The 19763-nt window shown below is 33.8% G+C and overlaps 1 protein-coding gene across 7 annotated transcripts in view; it reads left to right on the top strand.

Annotated features, from left to right (window-relative positions):
• RICTOR (RPTOR independent companion of MTOR complex 2) overlaps positions 1 to 19763 on the top strand; it is a 123816-nt gene that overhangs the window by 43700 nt on the left and 60353 nt on the right. For all 7 annotated transcript variants that reach the window (XR_013445533.1, XR_013445532.1, XM_036111088.2 and 4 more), the window contains 3 exons: positions 12499 to 12563; positions 13398 to 13529; positions 19577 to 19640. Coding sequence is in view for 5 of the 7 variants with exons in the window: in XM_036111088.2 (XP_035966981.1) it covers positions 12499 to 12563; positions 13398 to 13529; positions 19577 to 19640 (261 nt within the window). In the remaining 2 variants the exon portion in view is untranslated. The remainder of the gene's footprint in view (positions 1 to 12498; positions 12564 to 13397; positions 13530 to 19576; positions 19641 to 19763) is intronic.

Here is a 19763-nt window from a genome sequence, read left to right as displayed (position 1 = left end):
CCTGATATTCTAATTCTATTTTTTGGGTCTTGATTAGAGCCCAGGATAAATGCAGGGGCCCTCGTCCCAAATAAATATTGACTTGAACTTTATTAGAAGCCAAGAATTCTTGACTTTGATAGATAGATTGGTATGTTTTTGAACGTGGTAATGCTGGACAGCCAACTCTTGGAAACACTAAAATGCCAGTTATTTGAGGTGATGCCATAAAGAGGAAACAGAATGGCTCCTTTGGGAAACCTTTTTTTCTTTTTTTAGTTTCCTCAGTATACACTGTTCTGCTACATTTTAAATTTGGGATTAATTATATATTTTAACCCCTTAAAACTGTGACCCATAGACCAACAGCATTACTGTCACATTGGAGCTTGTTTGAAATGTACTGTTTGGCCCTACCCCAGACCTACTGAATCAGAATCCACATTTTAATTAAGATTCTCAGGTGAATTTGTATGTACATTAAAGTTTGAGTGGGACTCTTTAATCCTTCCAAAATGTTTAATTTTTTGCTGTCTACTAATTAAATTAGACTATGGCCTGGAGTTTATTTTACTTCACAGAAAAAAAAGGAGATGAGAATATAGTCACTATGTAACAAAATTGTTTTTTCAATTTGGTGATGTACAATAAATATAAAATAGATTAGGGTTTTTTTTTCATAGTTAAAGAAGCAAGTACATATGTGTTTATTTTTCTTTAGTGAAGTTTTGGAATAGTCTGCATGTATTTTTATATAACATGAGAAAATTATTTTATATGAGGGACAAGAAAGTGATATTTTTAAAACGACTTTGAAAAACATTGAATAGGTGCTTGCAAAAGAGTTTTCAGAAATATCCCTAGGTATGTTTCCTTTTTTTTTTTTTTTTTACAATTCTTTCTTTTTATTTTATTTTATTATGTTAAACACCATACATTACATCATTAGTTTTTGATGTAGTGTTCCATGATTCATTGTTTGTGTATAACACCCAGTGCTCCATTCAATACGTGCACTCTTTAATACCCATCAGCAGGCTAATCCATCCCCCCAATCCCCCCTCCCCTCTAGAACCCTCAGTTTGTTTCTCAGAGTCCATAGTTACTCATGGTTTGTCTCCCCCTCCGATTTCCCTCCCTTCATTTTTCCCTTCCTACTATCTTCTTTTTTTTTTTTTTTAACGTATAATGTATTATTTGTTTCAGAGGTACAGGTCTGTGATTCATCAGTCTTACACAATTCACAGCGCTCACCATAGCACATACCCTCCCCAATGTCTATCACCCAGCCACCCCATCTCTCCCACCCCCCACCACTCCAGCAACCCTCAGTTTGTTTCCTGAGTTTAAGAATTCTTCCTATCAGTGAGATCGTATGATACATGTCTTTCTCTGATTGACTTATTTTCAGTATGTTTCCATTTTTTAATGAATGTAATCAGTATCTTCAAATGCATGCTTCAGTGTGCTGCTCAGATAAGGTCAAGTCTTTGAGACCCAAAATTCTTTCAAGATTGTAAATTGTATATCCTCATTTCACTCCCTTCTATTAAACTTCCCAGTTTTATCTTACCATTCTTCACTCAAGTCTAGTAAGTCTTACCACCTGCCTAGATTTAGCCATTAAAAACAATTTAATATAGGTTTATGTCCTGTTTGAACTCATAGTTCCTGTCATAATCAGGTTGACATCTAGATATGTAGCTCCACATCTTTTGCCAGCTGGGATTCTGAAAGTTAGGGATGGATGTAAGGATGGCAGTGATTTTTTTTTTTTTTTTTACTATCACTCTGGCACTAGTATGGATCCTAAAGCAATATTAAAAATCTAGAGCAGCACCTTCCAGTAGAAATATAATGTGAACCACAAATATAATTTTAAATTTTCTAGTACCACATTAAAGAAGGAAAAGGAAGCATGTGAAATTATTTTTATTTTTATTTTTTTATTTTTATTTTTTTTTAAAGATTTATTTATTTATTTGAGAGAACGAGAATGAGAGAGAGAGTACATGAGAGGAGGGAGGGTCAGAGGGAGAAGCAGGTTCCTCGCTGAGCAGGGAGCCCGATGCGGGACTCGATCCCGGGACTCCAGGATCATGACCTGAGCCGAAGGCAGTCGCTTAACCAACTGAGCCACCCAGGCGCCCCTATTTTTAATAATACATTTTCTTTAATCCAGTATATTGTAAGTTATTATCATTTGATGTAATTTATATAAAATATTAATGAAATATTTAACATTTTTTATACTAAATCCTTGAAATGAAGTGTATATATTATGCTTATAGCACATCTCAATTCAGAGTAGCCACATTTACAGTGCTCATAGCAACCCGTGGCTAGTAGTTACCAACCATAATGGACAGTGCATATATAGAGAGAGACTTTTTGGAATAGGAGTAGTTTAAACATTTATTTCTAGGAATCTTTTGGACACTTTTCATTTTCCCTTCTGTCTTCTCCATTTATTTCTGTCTCCATCCCAGGTTCTCTTGGGTTAGGGTCATTTCCTTGTTTCTCTGTCTTTGTTTGAATTTTTCCCACAGTATTTCACTAAGTTGTTTTCTTCACTTGGTCTTTCCTTGATTTGTGTTCTCCCATTCTCTTCTCTAGCTTCTCCTTCCCTTCACTCTCTCCTGCTCTGCTATTTCTTTCCCCCTTCCTCTTCATCTCCTCTCTCTTCACCTATCTCTAACCCCTTCCCTTTCTCTCCTTCCCTGATTTCTCCTTCCTTCTCTGTTCCCTCTCTCCTTCTCTTCCCCCATTGTAGCCTTGTAGAGTACAGAATGATTTATCTCCTTAATAAAGGCCCTAGGCTTTGGGGCTTTTTGTATTCTTGTTTGTTTTTTGTTTTGCTATATCCTGTCATTATAATTTTCACATTTCCCTCTGGCCCTTGTACCAGCTTATAGCAGCCCTTTTATTTGCTATTATAAATTATTTTTGGATTTAAAGACCAGAAAACCAGACTTACTGGAATTTGTCTACAATATGAGGAACTAAACCTTGAGTCAGGGTCTGAGGGGCTCTCTCATTAGTAAAGTCTGTGAACACTGGACTTGATAAAATCGGTTTGGCTGTTGGGCGCCTGGGTGGCTCAGTTGGTTAAGCGACTGCCTTCGGCTCAGGTCATGATCCTGGAGTCCCGGGATCGAGTCCCGCATCGGGCTCCCTGCTCGGCAGGGGGTCTGCTTCTCCCTCTGCCCCTCCCCCCTCTCATGTGCTCTCTCTCTCTCATTCTCTCTGTCTCAAATAAATAAATAAAATCTTTAAAAAAAAAAAAAAATCGGTTTGGCTGCCTCGTGATAACAGTGGGAAAAGCATGAGCTTTAGATCAAGTAGATGGAGACTTACAGTCCAGCTCTAGCTAGCAAGGCAGTCTTGGGCAGATTTCTTTACTCAGGTAATCTTGATGCCTTTAGAGGCAAGGTCTCACTATAGTGCCTGGCATATAATACGTACTTTATAACATATAACATAGCACCTTTCAACCTGGGGTTTGTTTTTGTTTGCTTAAGTATTTTTTGCCACTTTTCTGGTTTTTTGGCTGACTCTAAGGACATGAGTCTGCTAAATAGTTCGAGTTGCAGATTAGTAAGCTATTACTGTAACAGGGTTTTTCAGCCTCAGTAATTCTGACATAATGGACCAGCTAATTATTTGTCTTAGGAGGCTGTCTTCTCCATTTGTAGGGTATTGAACAGCATCCCTGCTAGAACCCCTAGATGCCAGTAGCGCACCTCCACCAGCTGTGATAAGCAAAAATGTCTCCAGACATTGCCAAATGTTTCCTGGGGGCAGAATTGCCCCTGGCTAAGAACTACTCCTGTAAATAAATGTCGGTAGATTTTATTATAAAATTTCTTCAGATACCTAGTGCAAAATAAATGCTCACCAAATTTAATCATAATATAATGTATCTTTGAATTCCATTTTGGTGGAGAGCTAGGTTCATAAACATTTACATAGCTGGTATTTCTATAAAATCTGTAAGTTCATGTCCTTATAGAGTAAAATTAGAAATTCTCAGAAATTTCTATGAATATCTCTATAGAATAAGAAATCTTTATAGAATATATGTATCTCTATAGAATAAGAAAATAAGTAAAATAATTGATACCACTTAGACTAGTTAGGAATTAGTTGGTCACCCTTCTCTGTGTTCCCATAACAGATTATGTGTGTCTACTAAATTTTATCCTTTTGTTGTTACTATTTGTCATGGGTTACTATCTTATTAAACTGAGTTTCTTAAACACAAGAAATCTGTAGTATTTCTTTTTCTACTCTTATATTCCTTTTTACTCCAAAGCCTGGCATATATAGCAAGTGTTTAATTAAAGGCTTTATATTACATTGAGAAGATTTTGTATTTTAAATACGAGTTTTTGTTGTACTACTCTTTGTTTTGTTATTTAATATAAGCCTGTTGTTAGGATTAACTTAATTTAGTAGATCAGTGGGGCTAAAATGTTCTATAGAGTAGACCTCATCTGCAGAATTAAAACTTCCTTTTAAAGTATGAAGAGAGGGTGCTAGTGATGTGATCCTATAACCATGTGAATGTCACACACCCATGCTTGCCTTCTGACATCATTTCACTAGATAAAGTAATGTGTATAACAGACTGCTGATGAATATAATCTTAGTATCCTATTTTTAAAACTGACAACATGCTTATATTCTAAAGACCTGTTTTTTTAAAGATGACAGTATTTCAGCTCTTTACATTCTAAAAGTTCTCTTTTCCTACAGTTAATCTCCTATATTCATATTGAAAGCTCCAAAGGAATCTTTATTTTGTTCTGTATTGAAAAAACTTCAAAACTAGTATAAGCTAAATATAAAAAATTAAAATGGCACTGAACAATTTATGGTAAAATGTGAAAGTCCTCTCTCACATACCCTTCCCATCCTCCTCCCCACTGTGACAAAAGTACCATTCTCTAGAGGTAACCACTAGAAAGTATTTATCTTTCTTTGGTATGATTGTGTGTGTGTGTGTTTATTTAATTGAGTTGTAAGAATTAAATGAGCTAAACGGAAAGAGTACTGAGTTTATTTACCATTTATTACATATGCACAAAGGTTTTTTTTAAATGAGATCATGACATATATTGACTCATAGTTTGAACTTTTCTGCTTTCCAATATATCATAGAATCCTTTCCTTTTCTATAAATATAGATCTACTTTTTTATAGCTGCATGTATGTGTGTACATAGGTATATGTGTATAGATGTATCCACACTTATATTTGTGTATGTTTACAAATATATGCATAGTTGTACATATGCATACGTACATATACTATAATTTAGTCATTCCACCATTAAAAAATGTTTTTCCTACTTCTTTTTGCTATTTTAAATAATGTATAGTAACACTCTTGTGTACTTTCTTGTGCAGAATAGAATTTAGAAGTATGATTTTTTTTTTTTAAGTATTTTATTTATTTGACAGAGAGAGAGAGACAGCTAGAGAGGGAACACAAGCAGGGGGAGTGGGAGAGGGAGAATCAGGCTCCCAGCTGAGCAAGGAGCCCGATGCGGGGCTCGATCCCAGGACCCTAGGATCATGACCTGAGCCGAAGGCAGATGCTTAATGACTGAGCCACCCAGGTGCCCCTAGAAGTGTGATTTCTTAGCCAAAAGCATTTGTACTTTCTGTTTTAAAACCTGCTTCTAAAATGCCCTCTGAAAAGACCATGTTGTGGAATTCTTATCTGTGATAAGATTTTTTTTTTTTTAAGTTTGGGTTATTCTATCTATTGGTTATTTGTGAGAACTATTCATTTAACCTTCAGAGCAATATGAATAAAATGGGAATATCATTTAATTGTCCTGTTTTATTTATTATTAATTTATTATAAAATTTATTTATTTTTTAAGATTTTATTTTTTTATTTGACAGAGAGACACAGCGAGAGAGGGAACACAAGCAGGGGGAGTGGCAGAGGGAGAAGTAGGCTTCCCGCAGAGCAGGGAGCCCGATGCGGGGCTCAATCCCAGAACCCTGAGATCATGACCTGAGCTGAAGGCAGATGCTTAACGACTGAGCCATCCAGGCGCCCCTAATTGTCCTGTTTTAATTGATCATCATATTTTTTAAAAATTAATCATTTTAATAAGCATCTCAGACATTTTATTACCCAGAGGTAGTTTAGACTTCTATTTTACCTTTGTAAGAATATAATATTGTTGATTGCCCCTTTTAAATATTTTAGTTTTTATAAGAAAGTCTTATAACAAATTCAACAAACTTAATTCAACTGAACTAAAGTAAAAAGAAGTTATTTGCTCTCATGATGAGGGAAACCAAATGTGGGGTCCGAATTTCAGGTAAAACAACCCAAGGGTTGAAAAAAGTTAATTGTATTCTGTCTCTCCATTTCTTAGCTTTATTTTTTCTTTAAGTTAGCTTTATTCTGAAATACTTTCCATTTGGCTAAGATACATCGTCCTTTTAGCTTTTAATCATAAAAGGAGAGGGTAGCTCTCTCTTACCATCTTCTACATGAACTATCATTTTGGTCACATTCAGCTAGGCATTGTGACTGATAGTCATAAAAACACATGGGATGGGAGCAACAGAAACCCAATGAAAAATGTGATATCTAATAATTTTGCATATTAAGTGACTGTTAGGTTGCTAATTCTTACATTTTGTAAGGTCTTTAATGATTCCCTAACATAATCCATGATTTTATTCTAAATATAACATACCTATGTGATAGGGCAGGCAGTGTTACATTTTAATAACTTAAAAGCATTAATTAACCACCACGGAAAGCATAGTCCTAACATCTGTTACTATCCCTGGAAAATAGACACTGATTGTGACAAATATGCTATGTTTTGTCAAAAATTGGTTGTTGTGATTTTCCAGTTTCTGAGTGGGCATTTTTTTCAGAAATGTTTCTTGCAGTTGAAACATTTATCTTGCATTGTTTTTTCTTTTTGCAAAATGGAGGATGAGGATTTTTTATACATACATATAGATTTAAAATAAAATATAAGTTTTCCTAAGCTTTGAGACAAAAGAGGAAAATGATACTCCTTTCAAGATACTTTTCAAAATGTGAATTTTGGAGATCATAATAATAACTTCGAGGTTTTGTTTTTTTTTTTAGCTTTTCATCAAAACTGCTAACTCTAACATGTTAAATGGTGGACAGTCATATATTTTGTGTCTAGGAGGGTGGGTAACAGTTTCCAAACTGTTTCCCTGAGTCTACAGTTTTCTATAAGGACCTGGACATCCATTGCTACTGTAGCAAAAAATGGAAATACTGCCTTTTTTAGAAATTGAGTTGATATGTAAATCATTGTTTCAAGAAGTAACATTTTTCCCATTTTAAAAACACAATATATATATTTAAAGATTTTATTTATTTACTTAGAGAAAGTGAGCGTGCAGGCAAGTGTGAGTCAGGGGAGGGGCAGAGGGAGAAGGAGAAAGAGAATCTCAAGCAGACTCGATGCTGAGTGTGGAGCCCGATGAGGGACTCCATCCCACCACCCGGAGATCACAGCCCGAGTCGAAATTAAGAGTTGGTCACTTAAATGACTGAGCCACCCAGGCATCCCAAAACACAATATTTTATATGTTGATATAAACAAATTCTAAGCTTCATTTTTCTATTAAATTTGAGTTGGAGTGTGTCCAAGGTATAAGTGGTCATGATACATGATAAGCAGTTTTTTTTTTTTTTAATGTACCGTTGACAATGCTAATCTTAAATACCTGGAAATCTCAAATAAATACTAAATTATGTTTAATAGTGTCAATAGTTAATAGTTTTTATGTGTGTTTTGATCCTTTGAAATGGGCAGTTTTTGTTATGTGTGTTTCTAGTTAACTGTTTTGGAAAAAATAATTTCACTTACTCATATATAACCAGAGTGCAGTTCTCCAGACTTTAGAATCATAGAGGCTTTTGAGGCTGGAGAAATGAAATAAAGATAGTAATGTTCAGTTATTTTTTTTTATATCCAATCTCCCCTCTCCCTTTGCCCCTTTGTAAATAATTTTAATACAGAATTATAATATTTTTCACAGTGGGCTCTGGACTCAGACTAGTTTGGTCTGATTTCTGGCTTTACCACTTACTAGCTTTTGGCATTGGGAAGTCATATTATCTACTATCTCTAAGACTCATTTGTCTTCATTTACAAAAATACTATTTTCTAGGATTAACAAGACTTATAGTGAGTAAATGTTACTTCTGTTCCTATTCATGAATTTTAAATATGGATAACCATCCCCAGGTTATGTAATACATACTCATTATAAGCATTTCCAAAATACAGAAAAGCACAGAGAGGAAAATAAATCACCTCTGATTGCACTTTCATTTTTGGTGTTAAAATTTTGATGTATAGATTTTTTAAAAATGTATCTTTAAAAAATATATATATATGTGTGTATATATATGTATCTTTTAGAATTTTTTCCTTCTCTTACCAGCACATTATGCCTGTTTTTCCTCATGTTTAAATATTATATAATATTGATGGCTACACAAGTTTGCTCATTTTTGAACATTTTGTTTCCAGTTCCTTACCATTATAAATAATGTACAACCCACTCTACATTTTAGATTATTTTGTTAATATAAATCACCAAAAGTAGATCCCAGCCCCAGGGCATTTTTCCAATTTATTTTACAAAATGTTTTTTCAGTTTATAATCCCACTGACAATATGTTGTCTTATTTGGTATAATCATGTTAAAAGCAATTTCTTGCCACTTTGGTAAGCTTTATTTCAAATGGTATTTTTCAGTGTATTTGGTTAAGATTTTAGGAAATAGGAAATATGTTTATTTATCAATTTTGTTTCTTCATTAAATTCTTAGTACATTTTCTTGGCCTCTCCTCAGTAACCTTTCCCTAATTTGTTTAGGCCTTTCACATTATAAGTGCCTACTTGTTGTTGTAGGCCCTACTTTGCTATGTGAGTGTGTAATGTTAAGGGCTGAATTGTGTCCCCCCAATTCATTTGTTGAAGCCTTCGCCTGCAGTACCTCAGAATGTGTATGTATTTTGGAGATATGGCCCTTAAAGAGGCAGTTAAGGTAAAATTGGGTCATTTGGGTGATCCCTAATCCAATGTGACTGGTTTCCTGATAAGAAAAGGAGATTAGTACACAGATATACACAGAGGAACAACCATATAAAGACTTGAGAGAACCCAGGAGACCTCAGAACAAAGAACCTCTGTCAAGCTACATTGATCTTCTAGCTTCCAGAATCATGAGAAAATAAATTTCTGTGTTTGAGCTACCTGGTCTGTGGTACGTGTTACAGCAGCCCCAGCAAACTAATATAGGGCCATAACCTTTGCTTATCATAATTTTGCGAATATTTTTGACTACTATGTTATTAAACTTTTAATTTTAGGTATGCAGTTGGTTTTTTAGAGATATATAAACTTTCCTCTTTTGTCTCAAATATAGGAAATCTTACATTTTATTTTAAATCTATATGTATGTCTAAAAAATCCTCATCCCCCATTTTTAAGTACTTACATTATGCAACAAAATGCAATAGAAATAACAAAAAATTTTCATACCATTTGAAAGTTTAGTCTAAAGCTTCTTTGTTTATCATATTTCAGAATTTTGAGGATTTTAGAGGAATAGCAGTATAACCATTTTGGATAAAGACCTGTGAACAAAAGCTTTTTAGCTTGTTTTGCTTATTTACACAGCGTTTTCTTACCACACAAAGTGATCATTTGTATAGTCTCCTTTTCTGCTGTGAATTATTGCAGTATCTGAGAGCTACTCTATTCCGATCCCCTTACCTATTCTGTTTGGAACATTTCTTTTTTCTTTTGCTTCTAAAGAAGAAACTGGATAGGGCATTTTATAAGGAACCTACCAGTAGGATAGGATTAGCTTTTTTTTCTGCAGTATTGTACCCTTTGAAATATATTCTTGGGTCCGTTCTTTTCACAAACAGATGTGATAGCCACTTTGGTTGGTTTATTCTGTCTGGTTAACATGTTCATAACTTCATACTGAGGAATAATAACACTTAGAATCCCTTCTGATTCTTCAGTGTTAATTAAATGATCAATTTTCTCTTTCATCCATATCAGTTAAGCCCATTAAATAATTTGAGAAACTTTTATATAACTTTTGGGTAAAAGTTATTTTTCAAATAACTTTTCCCTCCAGGTGGGAGAGAAGTAGCTAGCATTAGATCAGTGTTCTTAATGAAAACAAGGAAAGCCTGTTTGAAGGTAGCAGGAAACTAACTGCTCAGTGGACAAGAAATGTAGGAGCCAAAGCTTCGGAGAAGGAAGAATCTTGTGGAGGTGAACTTAACTTCTCCAACAACTTTTGCCAAGGGATACTGGCTAGTGTAGAGTGTGGGCAGAAAACTTAGGGACTCAGACTTTAGGCCCAGGAGTACTGTTACTAAAAGACAGAAAAAACAGCACAGACCTTTTGGTGGAGACCTAGGGGAAATCTAGTATAAGAAGATTCTTGGCTCCCCACGTTTGTTGAATTCCTGAGACTATCTGAGATGGTTAACTTAAAAATCTAAACAAAAAATATTTGAAAATAAAGGTGGAACTTACAGTGTTTTTTAAGACAAAAATTAGATCTGTCATCCTCTTGGGACTAATCCCCTCAACAACAAACAAGCTTTCAGTTGAAACATGGGGAACAAGGAGGAAAAGGAAAAACTGGAGGTAGACTTGAGTCTTATCAGAGCAGCAATTTATCTGTACTTAGTATTGTCCAGTGACCTAACAAAGAGAAGGATAAATCCTCTGTGGAGAAAGATAATATCAGGAATCTCTGCAAGTTTTTATATAGAGAGATTACAGGATCCACCAAAAGGCAGGACTACATGACTACAACAAAAAGAAAAACATAGTAGAAACAGATCCAGAGATGGTCTACATCATTCACATTCATTTAGATAATAGCACTTTAAATATTTAAAGTATGATTTGTATGTCAAGAAAATAGAGGAACTTTGGAGATAATAGGTGAAAAAGAAGATTTTTTATTATTGGATATGTGTAAAGTGAAATGAAAATTCAAGAAGGGAAAAAACAATGTCTAAAACAAAAAACTCACTACATAGAAGATTAGCTGTACTGGAAGACAAATGAATAGAAAATATCCAGCCAGAGATAAAAGAGAATGGAGAAAATACAAAAGAGGTTTTAGAGACTTGCAGTATACACAAAAGGATCTGATATTTGAATTCCAGAAAGAAGAGAGGAAATTGGGCAGAAGTAATTTTGAAGAGAGAATGTACAGAATTTTCTAAAACTAATATATCAACCCAGGGATTTGGGAATTTCTGTTTTTCCTAAGCAGGATAGATACAAAGAAAACCACACCTGAACAGTAAGATTGCTGAAAACCAAAGATAAAGAAAAAAAATCTTGAAAGGAGTCTGAGAAAAAGGATCTGACCTTCAAAGGAGCTAATAGTAAGACTGATATCAGACTTTTCAATAGAGACAATGGAAACCATGTTGAAGCTTTTAAGAAAATAGCAGCTAACCTAAAAATCTATAAATCCAGCAAAATATCCTTCAAAAACAGAAGTGAAAAAAAAAAATTTCCAGGCAAACAAAAGTCAAAAGAATCTGTTACCAGCAACCTTGGCTAAAAATTAAATAAATGAAAACACCAATAAAACAAATCAACAACAAACTGAGGATTCTTTAGACAGAAGGAAGAATATCCCATTAAGATACCACTAACATGAAGAATAATGGAAAAGGTGAATTTGTGGATAAATATAAATTGATACTGACTAAATATTAACAAAATAAAAATAACAGTATTATGTTTTATGGGGCTTGAAAGAGAAAAAAACATCAGTAAAGTGAAAGGTGAGGCAAGTAAATGAGGTTCAAGTGTCAAGAGTCTAGCATTGTTGAGGACATGGTAATAGTTTCTCTTTAGACTGTGATTAATTAATAACATATGTTGTAATTTCAATGGTAACCATTAAAAAATAGTTTTAAAATAGTAAACTTATTGGGGTGCCTGGGTGGCTCAGTCGTTAAGCGTCTGCCTTTGGCTCAGGTCATGATCCCAGGGTCCTGGGATCAAGGTCCGAATATGGCTCCCTGCTCAGCGGGAAGCCTGCTTCTCCCTCCCCCACTCCCCCTGCTTGTGTTCCCTCTCTCGCTGTGTCTCTCTCTGTCAAATAAATAAATAAAATCTTTAAAAAAAATAAAAAATAAAAAAATAAAATAAAATAGTAAACTTATTGAGGGGGGAAAAATGGAATAATAAAAAGTAATTGGTTGATTCAAATGACAGCAAAAAGGAGGGTTAAAGAAATCTAAAACTGGCAGGTCAAATAAAAAAAAACAATAAGGCGATAGAAATAAATATGCATATTTGAACAGTAGATATATTTTCTGGAATTTTGTTAAAGAAAAATACCTTACTTTTCAGTCTAAAAAAGTAATGTAAATATAAATAGACAAAAATACATAACACATATTCATATACTTTTGTTTTTCTGACAGCTTCTTTGTGATATTGGCCATAGTGAAGAAAAATTGGGTTTTAACTATGAGGATATCATAATTTGGTAAGTATAGTTTAGTTCCCTCCCTCACCCCTCTGGGTTTTAGTAATTTCAGTTCTAGTAATTTTAAACTAAAAGGATAGTATAACACATTATATTTGATTTTGTAGAAACAGCTGTTTGAACATTAGAAAAATTCAAGATGTCCAATATTTTTGGTTATCCTGTTGTTCTTACTGATGCTTTGTAATTAGCAAATATAAAGAATCAAAGCTAATGATGGGAAATACTTGGATTTCTATAATTTAAACTTCTAAATTAAACATGAAATTCACAGAACAAAAGTTCTTAAATTTTCCTAAGAACAAGAAGAAGAACCTGTATGATTATCTCTAGACCTCACTTAAGACAAAGTGTGCTTATGGCAAACTTTATTTTCTCAAGTCCACCAACAGAGACATAATGTTATAATTTCATAGCCATCTTTTTGGTGTGCTTGGGAATTAAAATTTATATAGCTGTGCCTACTGTCACAAAATATTCATTGATTTAAACCAGTGATTCATTGAGAAGTGGAAGCAGGTAGGCAGAGGAGAATAGATTGTAGAGGCATATGTGATACACCTTGACAAAGGCATATTTAATTTCCCATTGTTTATATAAAATAAAGTACAGAAGGTAGAATAAAATAACATTTTCTTGATTAGTAAGAATGTGCTAAGGCAGCACAGATTAAAAAATAACAATATTAGTGAAGTTCCATGGCTGTTATAGTGAATGATTTTTATATATAAAATCACTAGTAGTTTTGCTTAATGCAACTGAGGGAGAATTTGGTACCATAATTTTATGTGTATTTGAAACTCATGTAGCAAAACTTTTTTTGTTTCTATGCAGTTTGCGGTTAGCTTTATTGAATGAAGCAAAAGAAGTGCGGGCAGCAGGCCTGCGAGCTCTTCGATATCTCATCCAAGACTCCAGTATTCTGCAGAAGGTGCTAAAATTGAAAGTGGACTATTTAATAGCAAGGTAATTTTCCTAGAGCTGTCTCTGTTTTTAAAATTATGTTTTAAGTTTCAACATACCTATTGTGAAGTGTACATATTTTTAGTGTAAAGCCTGATAATTTTTAGAGATACATACAACCAAGTACTCCATTATCCTGAATAAGAGTATTTTCTGCATCCCAGTCAAGTTCCCCTGTGTCTCCAACCAGTAGGAAACATTATTCTGCCTTTTCTCATTATAAACCAGTTTTTCCTGTTCTTGAGCATCATATATCGGAAAAATACATGGTTATTCTTTTCTTTCCTCAGTGTTATTTGTCAGAGATGTATCCATGTTGGTTTTTTCTTTTAAGGCTGTGTAGTATTTCATGTTATGAATAGACTATAATTTATTCCATTTTGTTGGTGATTTTCTGGGCTGTTTTCAGTTTTTGGCTATTTTGGATAAAGCTGCCCTGAATATTCTTGTAGGTAGACATATGCACTCATTTTTCTTAGGTATATATGTAGGAGTGGAACTGCTGGGTCATAGGTTTATGTCTGTTTAGCTTTACTACATACTGCCAGTTTTCCATAGTGATTGTACCGATTTATATTCCTACCAACAATGTTTGAGAGTTCCAGTCTCTACATTCTCATCAGCACTTGTTTTTAGTTTTTAATTGTAGACTTTCTGCTGTAGTGTTCATTTTGAGTTTCATTGTGGTTTTAATTTGCATTTCCCTAATGAGTAGTGATGTTAAGCATCTTTCATTTGTTGGTTATTTGAATATCCTCCTTGTCTTTTGCTCATTTGTAAATTAGATTATCTGCCTGTCTCATATAGGAGTTCTTAATGTTCCAGATATGATTCCTTTCAGGTATATGTCTTGACAATATCTTCTCCAAGTCAGTCTGTTTTGCCTTTTCTCTTTTCCTAATTAATAAAATCCAATTTTGTAGTTAATGCTCTTGGACTCTTTGGAAGATACTCTTCTGTGTTTTCTTCTAAAAGGTTTTATTTCTCTATATATGTTTAATTAGGTGTTAGGTCATGATAATTTTTATTTTTATGGATATGCAGTACATTTTAGCAGGATTTATTGAAAAGATTATCTGTGTCTAGATTAGTGACACTTCTGTTGTAAACCAGATAACTGATAAGTATGGATCTGTTTTTGTGTTCCCTGTTATTTTTAGTTTGTCTATTCTTGCCCGTTTCTCACTGTTTTAATGACTGCAGCTTGATAGTAAATGTTAATATCTGTTGGTATAAGTCTTCCAATTTTTCTTCCTTAAGACTGTTGGCTATTTTATGTTCTACATTTTCATATGAATTTTAGAATCAACTTGTCCATTTCCTTAAAACATTCTGGGATTTTAGTAGTGATTGCATTGAAGTTCAAGATTAATTTGGGGTGAATTGATATCTTAATAACATTGACTATTCTAAGCCTTTATTTATTTGGAACTTTAATTTCCACAGTATTTTGTAGTTTTCTGTGCAGAGGTCTTGCACATACTTGCTATTGTTCATTCTAAGATATTTTTTTATGAGAGTATTAATGTAAGTTAAATTTTTTCTTTTTCATATTTTTTGCTGTTAATATATAGAAAAAGAATTGTGGGTTTTTAGTTTTGGTTTTGGGTTTGGATACTAAACTCTTACCTAGTGATCTTGCTAGATTCACTTTTCAATTCTAATTGTTTAAAAATTATTTTAGAGTTTCTGTGTACATAGCATTAATTGCAAATGATGACTGTTTTATTTCTTCCTTTCCAATCCTTGTATCTTTCTTTTTCTTGCCGTATTGCACTGGTTAGAATATTACACTGACTAGAAATAGTGATAGTGGACAACTTTGTTTTGCTCTTGGAACTTGGGTTAAAAGTATTCAGTACTTTGGCGTTATTTATGATACTTGCTGTAGGCTTTTTGTGGATTTCTGTTCCTTGTTTGCATTCCTAAAGTAAACACCACATGTTAACTGTGTGTTTTGTCCTTTTTAAATATTAATTGAATTTGGTTTGTTAATATTTTGTTGAAGATTTTTGTAGCTAAGTTCGTGAGAGGTATTGGCCTATATTTTTCCATTCTTCTAATGTCCTTGTTTAGTTGTGGTATCAGGATTTTTTTTGCTTTGTAAAACAACTAGGGAAATGTTGCCCTATTTTTATATTTTCTGGAAGAATTTATGTAAGATGGGTATTGTTTTTTTTTCCTACATGATTAGTAGAATTCACTAGTGAATCTGTCTGAGCATAGGGTTTTCTTTTTTAGGAAGTTTTTTTGTTTTGTTTTGTTTTTTAAGATTTTATTTGTTTATTTGTCAGAGAGAGAGAGAGCACAAGCAGGGGGAACAGCAGGCAGAGGGACAGGCTCCCCACTGAGCAAGGAGCCTGATGTGGGACTCAATCCCAGGACCCTGGGATCATGACCTGGGCCGAAGGCAGATGCTTAACCTACTGAGCCACCCAGCCATCCCTTTTTAAGGAAGTTTTAAGATTATGGATTCTATTTCTTCAGCAGATATAGTACTATTCAGATTTTCTCCTTTTGTTAGTCATTATATATTTTGAAGCTTTGTTACTACGTTCATATTTAGAATTGTTAAACCTTCACATTGGGCTAATCTTTTTATAGTTATGAAATGTCCCTTTTTATTCCTAGTAATACTTCTCTTATTATGAGTGTTCATATTACCTTATATTAATATGGCTATACTCACTTTGATTTAGGGCTTGCAGGATAGATCTTTTACCATCCTTTTACTTTCTGTTTTTTTTGTCCTTATATTAAAGTTTCTGGCCTAAAAACATCATATAGGTTTTTTGTTTGTTTTTAAATCTAGTTTGACTGTCTTTGTCCTCTAATTAGAATATTTAGACTGTCTAGTGGATTTTTATATGCATGGTCTGTGGGCTTTATGCAGTGTAATGATTTGTATGTTTATGAGTCTGTTCATCTTGTGGTTAATTTTCTCATATATTTGAGTTTGTATCTTGAGATTTGTCATATCTGTTCTTTGTTCTTATGTATCTCCTGTTTCTTTTGGAATAGTCAAGAATTTTCCTCTTCTATTAATATCTTGGTTATAAGGTCTTTTCTTCTTTTAGTAGTTGCCCTAGAGATTACAACTCATATCCTTGATACTAAGGTTTAGTATTTTATTACAACCAGAACAATCCAGGAAAACTCTTATAGTTTATATCATTTTCCCTCTGTTTTTTGTATTATTGCTATAGTTTTTATTTCTACATATATTTGTAGCGCTACAAGATAGTTTTGTTATTGTTTTAAACTGGAACTATTGTTATATATTTTTAAAGATTTATTTATTTATTTGAGAGAGAGAGAGCATGGGGGGAGGGGCAGAGGGAGAGAATCTTAAGCAGGCACCCTGCTGAGTGTGGAGCCCAATGCAGGGCTCCATCTCACAACCCATGAAATCATGACCTGAGCCGAAACCAAGAGTCAGACACTTAACCTGCTGAGCTACCCAGGTACCCCTAAACTGGAACTGTTGATACTTACCTACATTATTTACCCGTTCCAATATCCTTCCTTCTTGCATTTATACATTTTTATTCATCTTGCATCACTTTCTGTTTAATAAATTTCCTTTACTGTTTCTTTTAGTGCTGGTCTACTTGAGATGAATTCTATCATCTTTTTTTTTTGTCTGTAAATGCCTCTGTTTTGCCTTCATATTTGAAGGCTGTTTTTGTGACTAGTTCCTATTTTTTAATGCTTTAAATAGGTTATTGTCTTCTGGACTTTTTTTTTTTTTTAACCTGGTGAACAGTAAGTAGTCTCTTTTTATTGCTTCTTTGAAGTGATGTATCTTTTTCTTTTCTGGCTACTTTAAAGTTTTTCTTCTGTTCTATTCATTCATTCTTCTCTCATATCCTCTCATACTCCAGCTATATAGTGTTGAATCTGTTCACTCTTCCACATGTCTCTGGTGTTCTTACTGTATTTTCAGTTTTTGTTGTTAATCTTTGTGCTTTAATGTGTTTACTTTCTACTCACCTGTTTTTTTCTTCCATCCTGCTATTAAATCATTCTCTTCAATTTTTAATTTCAGTTACTGTATTTCTATCATTTGTTTTACTCTTATTTAAAGATTCTAGGTCGCTGCTTTATTTCTCCATGTTTCCTTCTATTTACTTGATCATATTTATCATAGTGATTTATAGCCTTCTTAGGACAACGCCAATATGTGAATCACCTGTGTTCTATTTCTATTGTCTTTTTCTTTTCTTGGTTTTTAGTTACTTGACCCTTTGTTTATTTTAAAGCATACCTCATATTATTACATGATTGGATGTGAATATTGCATATTCAAAATCTTTGGCTCTGGATCATGCTGTTTTCCTCTTAAGAGAGTTAAGGTTTATTTATTCTAGAATGTTGGCTTATCACACTGATTTTGTTAAAAAGTTTAGTTTTAGCTTTTTCTTTGATCTACGGAGTGGCTCTTTGGGATCTCAAATGATAGTTGTAGATGTTTAGCAGAACCTCTTCACCTTCACGAGCCTTGAGCTATAACATCTATCTAGAGTGTTACGTACCTGCTCAAATTTCTGCTTACTTCCTTAGCTTCTTGGCATTAGCTTTTTGTTTGGTTCCTTGGATTTTTACTTTGTTTTTGCACAACGTAGAGATTGGCAAGTGCATCGGAGAGGAGATTGCATGAAGATTTGCATTCACTTTCCCATGTTTCCTTTTCTCTGGAATTTTTTCCCCTCAAGTCACAGCCACATTGGCTGCACTAAAGTTCAACCTGTCTCTCCAGTCCAGAAAGACTTTTGCTTTCTGCTGGGACTCTGTTCCCCTAAAACTGTTGACAAGTGCCCCTAGGGACAAAGCCTGGTTGGATGTGGGGCTTGTGCATCTCTTTCCAGGGATTATTATCCATTGCCCTTTTAACAGTTTTTAAAAAGTATTTTGTGGGGCGGCGGGGTGGCTCAGTCGTTAAGTGTCTGCCTTCGGCTCAGGTCATGATCCCAGGGTCCTGGGATCGAGCCCTGAGTCAGGCTCCCTGCTCAGTGGGAAGCCTGCTTCTCCCTCTCCCACTCCCCCTGCTTGTGTTCCCTCTCTCGTTGGGTCTCTCTCTGTCAAATAAATAAAATCTTAAGAAAAATAAAAATTAAAAAAAAATATTTTGCTTACCCTTTACAGTTGTTTTTGGCTAGAGGGGTGGTCTGATCCAGCCTCTCTGATGTGGCCACAAATTGAATTGTTTATTTCTTAATAAAATTGTTTTAGATTTAATTGTATTCAGATAGAAGAAATGCTTTTTGAGTAGCAAACTATATGAATTGATTAGAATAGTGAACTACCTAAACATAAGTAAAAATTAATTATTCGGCTACATAAACCAAAGACTCTTAAGAAATTGAGTAATTTAATAAGTTTTACAGAAAAATGTCAGTTAAGTGGTATCTGAGCATTAATTTTTGAAGTGCATTTAGATATTAAATTATATTTCATAAAATAGAATTATTGTGGCTAGTATATAAGACTTTTAACATAGTCATAATATATAAAATGTAGGCCCTGGTTAAAATCACTTTTTTTAAGTAGGCTCCATGCTCAGTGTGAAGCCCAACACGGGGCTTGAATTCATAACCCTGAGATCAAGACCTGAGCTGAGATCAAGAGCCAGTTGCTCAACCGACAGAGACACCCATATGCCCCTAAAAATCACATTTAAACTAAAATATAAGCTGGAAGTGTTTTTCTTCACAATTTTTATCAAAGATAGGTGAATTCTTTTTTCAGTAGATTTCTGATACTTGGCTTTATAAATATGTTTATTATTTCTTTATTGATGTATATAATTCTGTAAATATATTCTTTTCTGGAGTTTTAAATGAAATAGTTTTGAAATGCTTTATTATAGCAAATATTTATCAGAACTGGATGTAAGTTAACTAAATAAATGTCTGCTGGTGTTAAAATCATGTTAAAATTTTAAAATACCATATTAACATTATGAAGATAGGTCTGATCTGGTGGTATTATACAAAGAAATTGTTTAATAAGATTTTTATCAATAACTTAATATTTTGTGTATTATTTAGGTGCATTGACATACAGCAGAGCAACGAGGTAGAGAGGACACAAGCACTTCGATTAGTCAGAAAGGTACGATCTATGCCTGAGAGAGAAGGTAGATTTTTGGTTTTTATGTTAAGTATTTTACATTTTTAGATTTAGACTGTTTTGTGAAATCTTTATATTAAAATTTAAAGGCTAAATTCTCGTTAA

This window comes from Halichoerus grypus, chromosome 2 (genome assembly GCF_964656455.1).
Source record: "Halichoerus grypus chromosome 2, mHalGry1.hap1.1, whole genome shotgun sequence".
Taxonomy (NCBI): Eukaryota; Metazoa; Chordata; class Mammalia; order Carnivora; family Phocidae; genus Halichoerus; species Halichoerus grypus.
Note: the sequence above shows the minus strand (reverse complement) of the source record. Positions and strands in the feature narration are given on the sequence as shown.